This window comes from Telmatherina bonti, assembly GCF_933228915.1.
Source record: "Telmatherina bonti genome assembly, chromosome: 11".
Taxonomy (NCBI): domain Eukaryota; kingdom Metazoa; phylum Chordata; class Actinopteri; order Atheriniformes; family Telmatherinidae; genus Telmatherina; species Telmatherina bonti.
Window position 1 is genome coordinate 18,326,638 of NC_136629.1, and position 15,519 is coordinate 18,342,156.

A 15,519-nucleotide genomic window follows, 5' to 3' on the forward strand; every position below is an offset into this window, starting at 1 on the left:
TTTTTTCCCTCTGCCTGTTTTGATTTGACTCATTGCTACTCTTCATTCAGGTGCACGACTGGCCGGTGGGACCACTGGGTTTACTCTACGACAGAGGCTGGATGGTGGTGAATGGAAACGGCGTGTGCCTGAGTCAGAAAAGAGAGACGTGCTTATGCCTCATTCGCCCACAAGTCCACCTTCCCTCAAACAAATTGTTCCTTCAAGCATCAGGTCAGAGTCTGTCCATGGCTCCCTGAAAATAAGTGTATTGCTTAACAAGGGAAGTTTCAATCAGGTGGATTTTCTCCTATAAATTTTTAAGAGGACTTTTTTTTTATTGCCCTGCAGGGATGGATACCATTTCGGTTCCACTTGAAAACGACATTCAATTGCTTTCCAGCTCTCGTGTGTGTCACAGTAAAGTTTGTGGTGACAGGTGAGCTGGTAATGTTAAGACTATTGAAAGCAGCAGGAGAGCGAATGCAGCCTCACATACACTTTCTACACTTTCTATATTTTCCCCTTTATATCAGTGCTTTCTCTAACTGCAGGGTACTTTTTTTATGTTGGATCACACTACCAGGCCTCCCATTCTGAACTTCTTATGAAAATTCTGTTTCCTACTGTTTTATGAAAAACAAACAATGGACAAGGCGTATTAAACCTGCTACATCCCTACATGCTGTCGCAATTTTAAAAAAAAGGCTCTTTGTCACCTTATTTTTAGAGTAGATGTAGCAGCAAATAGGAATCAGCTTAAAAACTGTAGATTTCCCTGGAGTCCACCCTAATATAATTCTCCTCCGACTCCCAGAGTGGAGACTGTTGACTGCGGAGACGAGGCTGCATCATGGCTGTCAGACTTCCTGGGACAGCCATGTCGCCTGATTAGACAAAGTCCAGATTTCACCCGAGAAATGAAGAAGTCTGGTGAAGGTATTTATATGGGTATTTCATCCAATTTGCTTTGCCTGTCTTTGTTTACTCAGGGTTTGTTTCCCACCCTGGAGTCTAATAGTGCTTATGATTGTGAACTTGCATTCTTGTTGCTTGTTAATTTAAGACTGTAATCTTTTATGTTTTTGCTTGATATCACTGTTGCATGAAAAGATAAAAATGCATTGATTCTCCCTTTTTATTTTGAATTATACAAAAGATAAAAGAACAAATAAAAAATAGAAAGAAGCATATGAACACAGAATTAACATTAACATCTTGTTGCCATTGTGATTTAGTGAGAAGGAACGTTGTATGTGAGTAGACGCTCACAATATGTAGAGTCACTGACCATTTTATTAGATATGTAAAGCATGCATATTTGGTTGCCTGGTTAATTAGCCAATTACATGGCAGCAAAAGGGAAGGAAATGGAATTTAATTGACTTAAGTAGTTGTTTGTGCCAGATGGGCTTACTTTGGCAACTGGTGATCTACTGGGATTTTCATGCTCAACCATCTCTAGGTTTACAGAGAGCGGCCTGAAAAGAGAAAATATCCAGTGAGCAGCAGGTGTCTGGAACAAAATCCCTTGTTGATATCAAAGGTCAGAGGAGAATGGGCAGATTGGTTGGAGAGAATAAAAAGACAACAGTACCTCAAATATTTACTGATTTAGAATACTATCTCTAAATGCACAACTCGCTGTGGGTCATGGGGTCATGCTATCTTTCTAAACTCTCCCTGCTGCAAGCCATTAAACACACAAAACCCTCATTTAGATATGGTGGCCCCACACATTTATACTTGCCACCATTTACGTAGTCACTTTTGTGAATTACACGCAAAATATAGTTCAGCCCAACGCACAAAATTCTAGATCGCACATGCAAATTACTACACACAAAATTTGGATCTTAGTGGATTTGGCCCCTTAGTGTGTTTATACTATACAGTTGATATCTAGCAGGAGCTCACACACAACTGCTGCTCTGTTGAGTCAGTGGTGAAGTTATTTAACATCTTAAATAAAGTTCAATGCAGGAATGCAGATATTTCTTTTGTCAATACATAACATTTCTCACACAAACTAAAGAGGCCTATTTTGGTTTTATCTATCAAAAAAAAAAACAACCCAACAACCATTGATCTTGAACCAACTGTGGACAGGCATCAGTATTCTTTTTGGAGAGCAGTAGCCTTGTAGTCTTGCTGTGCTTGCTATCGTTGTTCATTGTTTTCCTTATGGTGGACTTTTGCACAGTGATATAGACTGCTGTGAGATAAGCCCTTAGTTGCTTAGTAGTGACCCTGAGTGCCTTTTGTGGCCTTTCAGACTTTTACAAATGTTTCTGTTCGAGGGATCTTTGTTGGTCGACAACTCCTAGGGGGTGTTACAATTGGCTTGAATGTCCTCTATTATTTAGAATTTGTCTGGTTGAATTGAACTGATCTAAGGTATTGAGACCTTTTGGTTACCTTTTTTTTCAGGGTGACGAGCAACAAATCTCTTGTTATGAAGCCCTCAGCATTAGGCTTGTTACATACTCCACAAGAAGTGAGAACTTTTTTCTTGTTGTTAAGGCTGCAAGAACAAGAAAAAAGTTCATTTCGGCCCCATTAGTTCATGCTCTTAAAGAAGCTTCGTTCACAACAGAGCAGGGGCTACTGTGAGGGGATGTCTGTCTTAATGTATAATGAACAATGCTGAAATGATGTAAACAAATGCCCAGTACACCCAAAACGGTGAATGTTTCTATAGTTCTGTGTGTTTATGACATTGGTAGGCATTCTTTATACTTCTCAGAAGATGAAAGTTTTGTTCAGCTGATGCGTTGAGAATAAGCCATACCCAAGACCACAAAAAGACGTCATGTTGTTCATGTGGCCTCAAGAACAGAAAGAAAGTTCTCGCTTCTTGTTGAGTATGTAGCAGGCTTTAGTTATTTTTGTGCACATCTGTGAATAGTACAGAAATATCCCTGGTTTTTGTGCGTAAAAGATATGTACTCACACCTGGTTGTGATCCTGCGGGTCAGAAACACTTGACTCTAGAGTTCTCTTTGTCTGCTTTTTGTCTGTGGTGGAATTAAACTGTACACCAGTTTTTTAAACAGAAATTAAAAAAATTATCAAATTGTAAAAGCACCATTGATCCAACTTCCACTGCTTATCTGGGATTGGCAGCTTATGCGGGGGGGGGGGGGGGGGGGGGGGGGGGGGGGGGGGGGTACTCCCTCGACAGGTCGCAAGTAGATTGGAAGCGACAGTCATCATGAATCAACATGAATCATTGGTACATAAATCCAGTCTGGTGGCTAGTTTGGCATGTTCAAACAATGTTTTTTTGTGGCTGATTTTAGAGGTATAAATAAAATGATGAACCTGAAAATGAAATTGACTCTAAAATATACATGTTTGGATTGTAATTGAGGATGTTAGGAAGCACCTTAGAGATTGATGGGGGATAAGTAAAACCAGAATTAAGTTGGCATTGCATCAGTGTGATACTGTTGGTTCGATTTTGTGCTGCCGTTAGTAGCACTCTCCCTTTGAAAGCAGGTTTATATCAGCTTGAGTATGTGATACAAACCTTGCACATTTTAAAAGATGTGAATACTCACCAACCAGGGAGGATCTGAGAGTTCCAGTACCATGGTATTGCATCAGTGGAAATGTAGGATTGAGTGTTTTATGAGCTTGTATAAAATAGAGGCCTTATGTTGAAATATCTTTTCATCCAGTCTTTTCTAAATCTGTGCGTTGCCAGTCTGCAAAATATCCTGGATCTTAGTTTATGATGTAGTTTAAATGAAAAAGAGATACATTTCTTCCATTGTTCATTTCTCACAATGCAATGGATTCATCATTTCATGTAATCCTCTCTGACTGGTAAAGGCCTATGTCTTTCAGTGCTTGTAATCCAGGCTTTCTTTTGAATATTTGTCTTCAAACCCAGCGTGAGATAACATCACCCAGGCTATTCTCTCAGGTTTAAAACGGCTCCCCACTGAGCTGCAAGAAACTTTCTGCAGCCATGTTCACAGGCTGAGCAGCTCTCCTCATCAGAGGTGAACTCTCAGGGGTAAAACCTTTAATGTCTGTGTCTGAATTAGACTTAAACTGAGAACCTTGTAAATTAATAAGCAGGAATGATCACAACATTGTTAAATCTGCAATAATTATCGCTCCAGTATTCGGAATAATAAGATCTTTTATTCACTTGATACAGTTGATTCACTTCTATTGATCAATAATTTAAATTAAATTATAGCAATTATCATTCTAAATATTGATATTTAAACAACATTTAGTCGCTGTTTTTGCTCAGCACTTGATCTGTAGATTCTTTCATTGACAGCAGATTTTTATCCATTTAACCCAAAATTAACTTAACTTCTAAGCACATTTTGGTCCATATTGACATTTTTCTGCAAATTTGTGAATTTCAAATCAGAAATTGCTGTCTAAAATAAAGTTTCCCTTTCCAGCTGCCACTTCCTTGTCCCTCTCCCTGGTGAATGAGGCTCAGTATCTCATGATCAACCGTGCCAGTGTGGAGTTCATTCAGAATCTAATGAGCATCAGGTTTGAACGCATGAGATGTTATTCAGGATTGCTGTAGGACATCCGTACATTTACATTACAGTGGTTCATTTATGCAGCTTGGTTAAAAAAAGAAAAATAACATGCAATTTCCACACTCCCGCTCTCAGGCTGGACGGCTGTGAGGGCGATCAGCTCCTTGACACACAGAATATCATCAGGCGCTTCCGAGCCAATTTAGTCATCGCTGGAGTAGAACCATTTGAAGAAGATAATTGGTCACACTTGATAATTGGCAACACTCGATTTATGGTGAGCTGACACTTTGAGATAAACGTTAAAATCTTCTAAAGCATTAAAAGCCAATGAGAGCAGATTTTTTTAAACGAATGTGCTCCCTGTGTGATAAACCAAAAAGGTTGCAGGACAGTGTGGCAGATGCCAGATGGTTGGAATAGACCAGGACACCGGGATGAAAACAAAGGAGCCACTTATGTCTCTGTCTTCACACCGCACTGGGAAGGTGGGTCAAAGGCAATTACTGCTCCTTTGAGTCGTTGCTGTAGGGGTGTGTGTGGGGATGTGGGTAAAGTACACATGCATGTAAAGAAATTCAGTTTGTGTGTTGTTTTGTGAATTTCAGGTGACATTTGGTGTGTACCTGACTCATCAGGCTCCTGAGGGATCCACTGCAGCCGATGTTCTCTCTGTTGGTTCTGTCATTCAGCCCAACCTACACAGCTGCTGAAGTGGTCATCTGCAACTTCCTTTTTTTTTTTTTTTTTGCAACATCCGTGGCCTTTAATTGACATTTTCATTGCCTGTTATATTGAAAACATTCTGAGATTTGGGAATCCATCCTTAAAATGTGTGCAAAATCTAGATAATGTGTATTAAAAGGGCCTTCTCGTGCAATATAGCCAAAAATCCCTGCTTAAGTTAACCTTCTTCCTATGCCTGTTCTTACTGAGGTTTAAATTGCTATTTGTTACAAACATATCCCTGCATTGGACCAAAAGTCTAAAGCACATGATTTCTCTCTGAAATTGTAAATCTATCAGACAATGTATGGTTCAAAGATGGCCTTCGACTTTGGTGTGTTAGATTTGAGGTCAGAAAGGTTGATAATTTGAAAAGGATGGAACATTTATACTTGTCAGTGTAAGGTTGCACATCATGGCCACAAGAAATTATTTGCCATGAGTGACATACTTGCACAGAAAGTGAAAATATGTTCATCAAATCTATCAAGGTTTGGCATTAAAGTTTTTTTTTTTTTATAGTATGTTGCTCCCCTGGTGTAGTGAGCGAAGAGTACGAGGTGGTTGAATTCTAGCCATTTTATATCGGCTACATGAAGTACTGTGCAAGAAACTTGAGCCACTGTTCAGAAATACTTTTCCAGGCTTCCTGAAGGACATTTCTAAGCTGTTCTTTGGATGTCAACTATCTTCTGTTCTCTGTCGAGATGGTCCCACATGCTTTTAATAACAATGAAGAGCTTTCATTACTCTACATGACATGCTGTTACTGAGTTTCAGTCTAGTTCCTGTGTCATTTGGCATGCCTCAACTATTTCTCCTTAATTCACATCCTTAAAAATAGCTTCTTGACTGAAACTCTTCCATTGATACCATTTCTGATGAGGCTTCAGTGGGGAAATCACAAGGTAATTTTAGGGGGTCAGATGCACTGTGACAGCAGTAAACTGAATTGACTAAAAACCATTTTATCTTCCATATAGATTCTCTCAGCTTTTGAACCTTACATTTAGAAGATCACTGCAAAATCACCTCATTTATAAATCACTAAATAATTAATTGATCATCCATGGCATGGGTGTCACGTAAACATTTGAGAACCTTTGCTGTAGTAGGTCTTCGCGCATTTCTGAAAGACATCACCTTCCGATTATATAGTTTTTAGACCTGTAACTTCTTTTGTTCTCCATTTTCTGAGATCTCTTAAATCTTCACAAGCAAACTGCACACAACGCCAAGATATACCAAGTGCTTCGGCTAAAAGCTCTTTGGGAGTCATTTTGATCGTAAAAATATATTGCTTGGATAGGCTCCAGCTTCCCTGCCACCCTGAATTGGACTAAGTGGTATCGAAAACGGATGGATGGATGGATGGATGATATGATATGGAACTCTGTCAAAACAGATTGCACTGACCTAACAAATCTAAAATATACCAATATTTTATTAATAAAAACATGGTAAAAAAAAAAAAAAAAATTACAGGAAGTTTGGTATTTCAAGAAAAATATGAACAAATCTTCAATTTAATAGCTTCAGCATGTTTAAAAAAAACTTGATAAAAGGCCAACAAAAAGCAGGTAGAAACAGATGTACAAAAACATGGACAATGAGAAAGACTTACTCTGGTTAACAGCAAACAGTTGAGCAACATGGCTGTGCACCTTTGAGAGACAGAGCATCCCAGAAGTGAAGATGGTCGTATATTTGCATTTGGAGATTAGTTTAATGTGATGAGTTGTGAATTTGGTGAGTTATAAGGGAAAAGCTCGTGTAACATGGCTTCACTCATGAAAGTTATTAATCAATCACGGGCCATGTCACCCTGTGTTTTGTTCTGCTTGTATATTTTGACAATGGATTTTTAATAAGTAATAAATTTGATTGAATAAATTAACTTCGCCTCGTGGAATTTGTGTGTGTATTTATTACACTGAGTACAGTACAAGAATAATGACTTTTAAATTAAAAGTCATGTCTTTTTAATCATTAAAGGTTTTAATGATTAAACAGACACAAGAGAAAGGCAGCTGTGGCGGTTTTATATTTAAGGTGGCATAAATTTTACCGTGCATAACGTGTCATGATTTTAAAATTAAACGGCACTACCTTAAAAAAAAAAATCCCAGGCCCGCCCACTCCTCATGATTAGCCTACTTTACTGGAGTAAAAGTTGGTCAAAGTCTGAAGGTGGAAGTCTGGACTGCGGTTGGAAATATAATTTTGTACACTTTCGTGGTGAAATATTTCTGACTATGAAGAAAAGGACCGTGAAACAGACTGAGTCGTCCTCCGACAGGAGTGAAATCCGGAGGAACGTCAGAGCTCAGAGAGAGGAAGGGAAGCAGTGAGTTTCTGAAGTCAGCTTAAAGTTTACGTCTTTAGTTAAGAAATGCCATTTTAACCTGTGTTGTCACCTTGGTGCTCACTACCAAGTTTGCAAAGGACATTGTCAATTAAATTCAAAAGTCGTCAAATTTTTTAAACATTACAAAATAAATATTTTCTAGTCTGAAGTAGTAAAGGGCTTTATGTCTCTTTTAAGGGAGCCGAATCTTTGGGATCCGTTCATTTGAAAGAACTGTTCAAAAACTGTCTCATTTGGCTCATTGTTAAATTTATTCACTTGTAAGAAGGCAGCCTGGGTTTAATTAATTTATCCTGTAAATAATCATAGGGAGGAATGATGGGCTGTGATTTGGATCAAAATGTCAAATTCAGATTTCTCACCAAAATTTGGTTTGAATTCTTCTTATAATAGCTTCATTTGACATGTGAGGACAAGATTTTAAAGTCTGTTCTGAATTAATTGTAAATACTCCACTGCCATATCCCTCTGAGCTGACAGTGAGCTAATTTACCCATTGTATAAATTGTGTGTAAGTGTATAAAACTTCTTTTTTTTTTTTTTATTCATGCAACACCTCAACACTTATAAATGCATAATAAAATACAAAGCAGGCTACAATCAAGTTCCATGCAAAAGCTTTTAGTGCAAAATTTCCACACAATATTTTTAACAACACAAAAAACTCAAAACAACATTTTAACCCTTAAAACACCTAGCCATTTATTGCTATTTTTGTTTGCCTGACTTCTCTGTTTATTAATGCATGTATAATCTCAACCCTTGGACCAGTCAAGTAATGAACATCTTTTTTTTTTTTTTCAGGACAACCTGAGCAATCATAATATGAATTCTAAAATGGTGGCACGTGCATGGCTCAATAGTTATATAGATCAACAATGTGAGAACTTTTTCATTTTTAAATATGTTTCTTTCAGACCTTGGCTATCGGGACAAAAAGATACCAAAATTCTAACATAAACACAACCAAAACTATTTACATTTTCACATTTCTTTTTCCATTAGTTTTCCCCCTCACTTTTTCAGTCACTTGTGCCACTCTTGGAAACAGTTTCTATCTGGAACAAGACAGAGGGCGAAATCACACATCTCACACTCCCAGAGGATGGACTGTTGGACCTGCCTGTTTTTTTGTATTACTTTAAAAGAAAAAACTTTCTTACTTTGTTTTTGATACTGGAAGAAAACTATTTTAACTTTGGCTGATCTGATTGGATGTCACTGTCATAAAAACAAAAGAAGAAATCTGAACATCTTATTGGTCAAGCTTCTATATGGATGTCTGCTGACATAATTTACATGTTTTTAATCACAACTGTAATAAATCATGAAGTTATCACAACAGAATTCACGTATGACATTCCTGGAAAAAATTTCAGATTTAACGGCCTGATTAAAAGCCTTCTCAAAAGGCTAGAATTGTCTCTAGCTCACGATAAGATTACCCAAAGAGTGTGCTTGTGATAGCAATTTTCCCCATTAACTTCCTGAAATATTTTGCAAAGTGTCACTTTTGATCGGCAGCGTACCAGCGAGGTAGTTAGAGTTAAACCTATATAAGAAAGGCTTGTAATAAAGGTTAAATGTACTGTAAAAACACTAAGTTGATGGTCAGTAACAGCATTGTAATCTTTTAATTTACTCCCTAAACAAGAGTTTGTTTTTGAAACATGTGAATGTTACAGATTGATGAGGTTGTAGCCTGAACGGCATGGCAGTCGTGAAACATGCAATAAAGAGCAAAGAGAGAGAGAAAGAGAAAGAACGGCTCCCAACCAAGCGCGACTCAGTTCCCACCGTTTGCATTAATGAGCCATTCAAAAGATTTGGTTTGTTTGTGACCATCACAACCCTACTTTGAAGATGAGTAGTAGGTATTACATGAAAGTGGAACTATTATGTGCATTTCAGGCTAATTTATTTCTGAGACCAGAAGGGCTGAGATTGGTCAAGTTATTGTCACAAATCGCTTTATTTACTTCAGACCGACCCTCTCCGTAGGCTGTCAGATCAGCCTGTGGGTAAAATGAGTGGATTGAGACTCTTCCGCATTAAGCCCCGCCTCTCACCACTGCACTACATCGGGAGCGCACACCGCAACTGCTTTCGCCGTCATTGTAACATCTCATAAACAGAACGATTAAGCTAATATGAACTCAATAAAAAAAAAAAAAAAAAAAAATACAATGTCAACACATAGCATACAGCCCTACATGTTGGAACCTGAATCAGACCCTGAAAACAAAGTGGAAAACAGCAACCCACAGCAACGAATGCAGCAGGATGTCTCTTTGGTAAACTCACCAGCCATCGTTAGAAATAACTTTATCCGACGTTTTCTACCCGCCTGATGTATTTGTACATGCCCTTGTTAACCAGTAGAAGGTAACCAATCATCGAACCTTATCCCCCGCGACGTCACAAGGATTTCCAAGTAGAAAAAACTCTCTAAAGCGATGCATTTTTACGTTGCCATGGAAACCGAATGGAGAGCGTGCTGGAACTCAAACTCAAATATGTGTTTAGGTGATAAAAAACAGTGCCGTTCACATGTCTGATGAGGATTCAACCCTGTAACACTGTAGAAAGCTCAGAAAACTCAAAATACCAAAATAGCACCCCTTTAAGAGCATGTAGCAAACATGCATGATTGTATTAATCCCATCTTAAAGTTGTAATACTTTGATTTGATAATGATTTAACTGAGTTATTTAATTAGTATAATTTTTTATTTAATAAGTTAGACTTTACCAAAATGTAATAAAAACTGCACTTTTAGCCAGTAAGAAATGTTCCTGCATGACCGTGAATACCTACTGGGTTAATGACTGTGGCTGCAAGCGGAATAATTAATGTCTTTTAATAATTCCCGAGGTCTCTAACAAATAACACACACACACACACACACACTTTTGCCTCCATTGTGGTTAGTCTTAAATATACTATAATCTCCTCTATGTCACAACTAACTGCTTAACTTTGATCCTAATCTTAACCAGGCTCTAACCTTTAGCTGGAAACAAAGTCTACAAATGATGAAGTGAAAGGCATTTTCTTTTTATACAGATATTCTGCTAATTTTAGAAGTGAACAACTTAGTGTTCATGGACAACAATTACTCAGGGGATGATAAATTGGGACTAATTTGTTTAATTATTTTGTTATCCTAATGTAGCTCTCCTTTTACACCATACATATGTTGGCATCATTGTAAGATCCAGTGAGTGGGATGCAAAGAAACACCATGGCACATATTGCAAACTACAGCCAACTGAATTCTACTGCCAACAGTCAGTGGCTGCTGAAAACTGTGAAAAATGATAAAAGCCCGCATTTGGCAAGTAGGGTGACCTGTAGAACTTCGGACATAAATTGCCGTCTCTAATATTGTCAAAATTCATCTCTTCTTATTCAGCAATTTTACACTGTTGCCAACAGGTCATGATACTGTTTTTGCATATTTATGTGTGCGTGTTCATTTATTTAATTTGGAATAATTATTTGTTTTTTATTGAACATTTTTCCTCAGAAATATAAAATTCAGACACAAATGAAAATAGAATCTCTCTGGGTTTTCTTTACCCTTCTAGATAAAGTCATTAAGCATTAATGGTTCAGATATAAATGTGTAATGTGCAGGAAATATGTAGCTAAAAATAATGTGGAAATAACGCTTAAACACCAGTGGAGTTCATATATATTAATATACATTTTCTAATGTTGGCATAGATTCATAGTCATATAGTTAAGGATGGCAGCTGAACTTTTTTTATTGGTTCTTTAAGACATCTTCTATCCCTTTAGATTAGAGGTAAAAAACACTCTCAAGGACAAGAAAAAAATTAGTCAATTTCCATTATTAAAGCTCCTAGGGTTGCAATTCTTAATGCAGATCCTTGAAGCTTGATTAGGGACTGAAAATGTGCAGAAAACTTAAAACTATCAATAAACTGTATTGAAATGTATTAATTTTTTCTTCACATTTCCCATTTTCTGGACAGTGTAAAATATTTCTCTTGAAACAATTGAACAATTGAATATATTGAAACAAAGTGAAGTAAAATCCTTGTCACAAAATTCTGTACTTGCATGTTAATTTGCACTTCTCTTGAATGGTAATTAAAATATTTTTGTGGGGCCTTTTTGGTATATTTTTTAGAAAAGATGTTCAAGTGAATTGTTAAGTGAATTAATTAACTTTTGGCATACTATTGGCTCGTGGACTAAATGACCTCCTATATGCTTCCCCCGAGCAGTGAAGAGAGATCAGTCTTCAGCTAAAGGGGGTTCTTCTGGCTGATTAGAGTGTTAATGGAAGGGGTTGGGATGTATTGTCCAATAATTGGCTATACTCTAGAAAGCATCCTCTTTTCTGCTGTTGCCTCCAGGGAGTTAAGACTCACTCTGAAGACAGCCTGGTGTGTTGATTAGATCATTTAGTTCGTCTCTTCCATATTAATTCTTCTTTATAGGCACAGACTGGTAAAAGGTGCGTGGAAGCTCTGCTCTGTAAACCAATGGGTTTTAGTTACCTCACAGCCCCTTCAGTACTTCTTTCTTTACTTATTTTGGAGGGGATTTATGTTGTTGTCTGATGGGGGTTATTACATTCATCATTGGCCAATAATGCTGGGGCATTGTCTATGCTGTTTATTTTTCTGTAAGCAAGATTATGCAAAACCTAGTGGAGAAGTGGAGAAAACTTGGAGGGGAATAGGGCATTAGCAGATGAATCAAATCTGTTTCACTGTTTGACATTGTAAGATGGAACATTGAACTTGGCAGAGGACTGCTTTGTCCAAGTGCCCCTCTGGTTTAAAGTTTCTCCATAGTGATATCTAGCGCATATAACTCAACTTGTCAATAAGATGTTATCAAGTTACTTAGAGAAAAGGAAACTTCAGACAGGGGTTCCTGGTTTCTACTGACACAAGATATCTAAAATAATGGTCCAAAGATTTACAGTCATATAGATTTATCTCTCTCTCTCTGTCACTGTCTGTTTTTAGGTCACGTGGGTTGTTAAAAAAGGGTTTATTGGCTGGCTTTGTTATTTTCATTTTGGTGCCTGTCACATTGAAAGTGCTCCCAGAATTAATTCAGCACTTTATTTATAAATATAGAGGTAAGTGTGTACACTTTGTCTTATCAAATTGTTTTAAATCTCACTATTGTCCACAAAAAAAAAGATCCACTCGTCTTCTTTTCCTGTGTGTAGTCAGTGTGCCTTTCTTTGTGGACCTCAGCCGACCTGCTGATTTCTCACTTAATCATACCATCAACATGTACTTAACATCAGAGGAAGGGATTTCCCTTGGTGTATGGTAATTAAACACTTCTTTTCTTTTCCTACTATAGACATTAAAAGTCTAAGATAGATTTTTTTTTTTTTTTTTTTTTACTATCATTATTCCAGTAGTCAGTTGTATCTCTGAGTGGTGCATTGTTTTAAACTGTGCAAGGCACACAGTCCCTGAACACCGGTGGAAAGAGGCACAAGGGAAAGGCCTGGCATGGTACCAGAATTGTCTAAGTGATGGAAGTCCAGTCTTCATATATCTTCATGGGAACACGGGAACAAGGTATGATTAATAATTTATTTGGCTTCTGGAAGGATAGAAAGTTTTAAACTGCTCCACTTATTTGTTCTTGTTTACAGAAAGATCATTGACTTTTAGCATCTGTGATTGTTTATTTCCACAGGGCAGCTCCTCACCGAGTGGGAGTGGCAAAGGCAAGTGATTAACAGTCTTTTCTCTTTTTGAAGATGTGACATTAAAGCCTTTATTTTTGGTCATGATGTTGACTAATAAGCCTCATGTATCAACAGTTGCTGAGTGCACTTGGTTACCATGTTCTGGTGCCTGACTATAGAGGTATGAAACTCTGCTTCCTTCCCTTCATACTGATGCGCGCCCTTTTTGTTTTCATTATTTGATGCCGTGGCATCCACACAAACCAGTGTAGTTGTTTTTGATGAGCTGTTTGCAGTAAAACAGTAAAAAAAAAAAAAAAAAACAGTTCAGCTTTCGGTCAGAGCTGAGTGCAGGATTTTCTTGGAGTGACTGCCACCTTGTGGGAGTTAAAAACAGCTCTGTTCTATCAGTCACTGAACAGCAAATGATTTGAGAAACTCATGCAGGTTTTGGAGACTCCACCGGAGAGCCAACTGAATTGGGTCTGACCACAGATGCCCTCTACTTGTACAGCTGGGTCAAAGCACGCAGTGGGGACAGTCTGGTTGTCATCTGGGGACACTCTCTTGGCACAGGGTCAGTTAAAAATTACTCTGACATCCTTGTAGAAGCAGAAATTACTTTGCTTATTGTTGTAGTTTAATTTTGTAATTAAAACTTTAAAAATATATGTTAAAAAAAATTATTTTGTGGTATAAAAAAAAAAAACTAAAGCAAGTCAGCGAAGAAGTGAAAGTTGTAATTCTATAGCTTAGATTTATCACAAAAATTATTTTAATAGGCTCACAGCAACAACAAATTTGCCAGTACCACTTTAGTAGATGAACATATGGCAAACTGGAAAAAGCGAAACTATTGCTATTTATTTATTTGTTTGTTTGTTTATTATTCAGGGTTACCACAAACACTGCAGTTAAACTGCTTGAACGAGGCAAGTTTTTTTCTTTACCAACGGACTCTGACAAACAAATACAAGTAAATCTTTAATCAAATGTTGTTTGTCCAACATCTCAGTGTAACAACTATTTTCTCTTTTTGTTCAGGTGAAGTCTTTGATGGCGTGATCCTGGAGGGTGCATTCAATAGTGATCGACAGAATATAGCTTTTCACCCTTTTACTTGGGTAGACAGGATTATTCCTTTACTTTCTGTGTGGAGTGTATTTGTTTTATATGGCTACTACAGTTAATATTTGTGTTGTTTTATTCCTTTACAGTATTACTGGAAATATCCAGGGATTGGGTACCTGTTTCCAGAGCCATGGGCAGAAAATAAGGTTGTGTTCCCCTCTGAAAAAAAGTAAGACAAACACAAATTGATGCATCAGATTGGCAGTGATTGATGATATTATTAATACCACTAAGATATGATGGCTTTTGATATTTTTGCCTTTGTGCAGTTTGAAGAAAATGAAAAGCCAGATACTCTTCCTTCACTCGGAGGATGACCACTTAGTTCCAATTCAGATAGCTCAGCAGGTATAACTAGCCAAGACAGCTACTCTTCTTTTTTATGTAAAAATCAGTCTGGCGGTGTTTTTATTCTAGCTATAACTGTCTCTTCTGAAAACAATTCCTAAAATAGGCTAATTTCCTTTTACAGACCTATGAAGCAGCTGCAAGTGCCCAGAATAAAGATCGAGTCAAGTTGGTGACATTTGATGGTTCTCTGGGATATCTCCACAACGGTTTATATCGAGACCCCCAACTGCCGGACATCATCAAGTGAGACAATCTTTTCCTAATATTGCTCAATATTCTGCACAATACTCTGTTCTGACTTTTTTTAAAATCTGGATTTGAAATATGAGCTTATATGTCTCATTCCTGCAAAATGGACACTGAATATAACTGTCTTTTTTTTTTCTAAACAGGAAGTTTGTGTCATCATTATGAAGTAGAACTGGAAGACCAGTAGAACCTGGACGTAGACCATTAATTTAATTTGATTGTCCATTCCACCTTCGCTGCATGAAAATTTGACTTTACTTTTTTTCTGATTGAATGAATCTACTGTGGAATAAATGTGATGTGTAAATTTTTTAACAATCAATTTTCAAGGCTGATTGAAAAAACTTTTTTTGTTTCTCATGTGTAATTCTATTAGATTTTAAATTGATTACTTTTTTCATAAGCTTTAATGGAAATTGGAAATGTGATTAGATTAACATTAGGTGTTCAGGTAAAAGTAATTTAGTCTTTTATCTCATTTCTGGTTTTAAATAGAAAAA

The 15,519-nt window shown here is 37.3% G+C and overlaps 2 protein-coding genes across 2 annotated transcripts in view; both read left to right on the forward strand.

The window, feature by feature from the left end:
- The window catches only part of mocos (molybdenum cofactor sulfurase), a 10,174-nt gene extending 3,430 nt beyond the window's left edge, over nucleotides 1–6,744 (forward strand). The window contains exons 9-15 of the mRNA XM_079249402.1: nucleotides 51–213; nucleotides 331–418; nucleotides 797–918; nucleotides 4,410–4,506; nucleotides 4,635–4,776; nucleotides 4,883–4,987; nucleotides 5,108–6,744. Of these exons, the coding sequence (XP_079105528.1) occupies nucleotides 51–213; nucleotides 331–418; nucleotides 797–918; nucleotides 4,410–4,506; nucleotides 4,635–4,776; nucleotides 4,883–4,987; nucleotides 5,108–5,212 (822 nt within the window). The 3' untranslated portion in view covers nucleotides 5,213–6,744. The remainder of the gene's footprint in view (nucleotides 1–50; nucleotides 214–330; nucleotides 419–796; nucleotides 919–4,409; nucleotides 4,507–4,634; nucleotides 4,777–4,882; nucleotides 4,988–5,107) is intronic.
- A 727-nt stretch (nucleotides 6,745–7,471) lies between these two features.
- On the forward strand, nucleotides 7,472–15,248 carry LOC306762621 (lysophosphatidylserine lipase ABHD12). The gene is made up of 13 exons (XM_079249170.1): nucleotides 7,472–7,572; nucleotides 12,603–12,718; nucleotides 12,812–12,917; nucleotides 13,056–13,175; nucleotides 13,297–13,327; nucleotides 13,424–13,469; nucleotides 13,736–13,865; nucleotides 14,183–14,220; nucleotides 14,333–14,412; nucleotides 14,506–14,588; nucleotides 14,689–14,767; nucleotides 14,892–15,013; nucleotides 15,163–15,248. The coding sequence occupies exons 1-13, from the start codon at nucleotides 7,481–7,483 to the stop codon at nucleotides 15,182–15,184; spliced, it is 1,065 nt and encodes a 354-aa protein (XP_079105296.1). The 5' UTR covers nucleotides 7,472–7,480; the 3' UTR covers nucleotides 15,185–15,248.
- The last annotated feature ends 271 nt before the right edge of the window (nucleotides 15,249–15,519 follow it).

What these genes read in the sequence shown, in the direction of transcription:
- LOC306762621 (XM_079249170.1), top strand. Translation starts at nt 7,481, where the DNA reads ATGAAGAAAAGGACCGTGAAACAGACTGAGTCGTCCTCCGACAGGAGT. An exon ending in CATGGGAACACGGGAACAAG is followed by an intron (nt 13,176 to 13,296) that starts GTATGATTAATA and finishes TTATTTCCACAG; the next exon opens with GGCAGCTCCTCACCGAGTGG. An exon ending in CTTTTCACCCTTTTACTTGG is followed by an intron (nt 14,413 to 14,505) that starts GTAGACAGGATT and finishes ATTCCTTTACAG; the next exon opens with TATTACTGGAAATATCCAGG.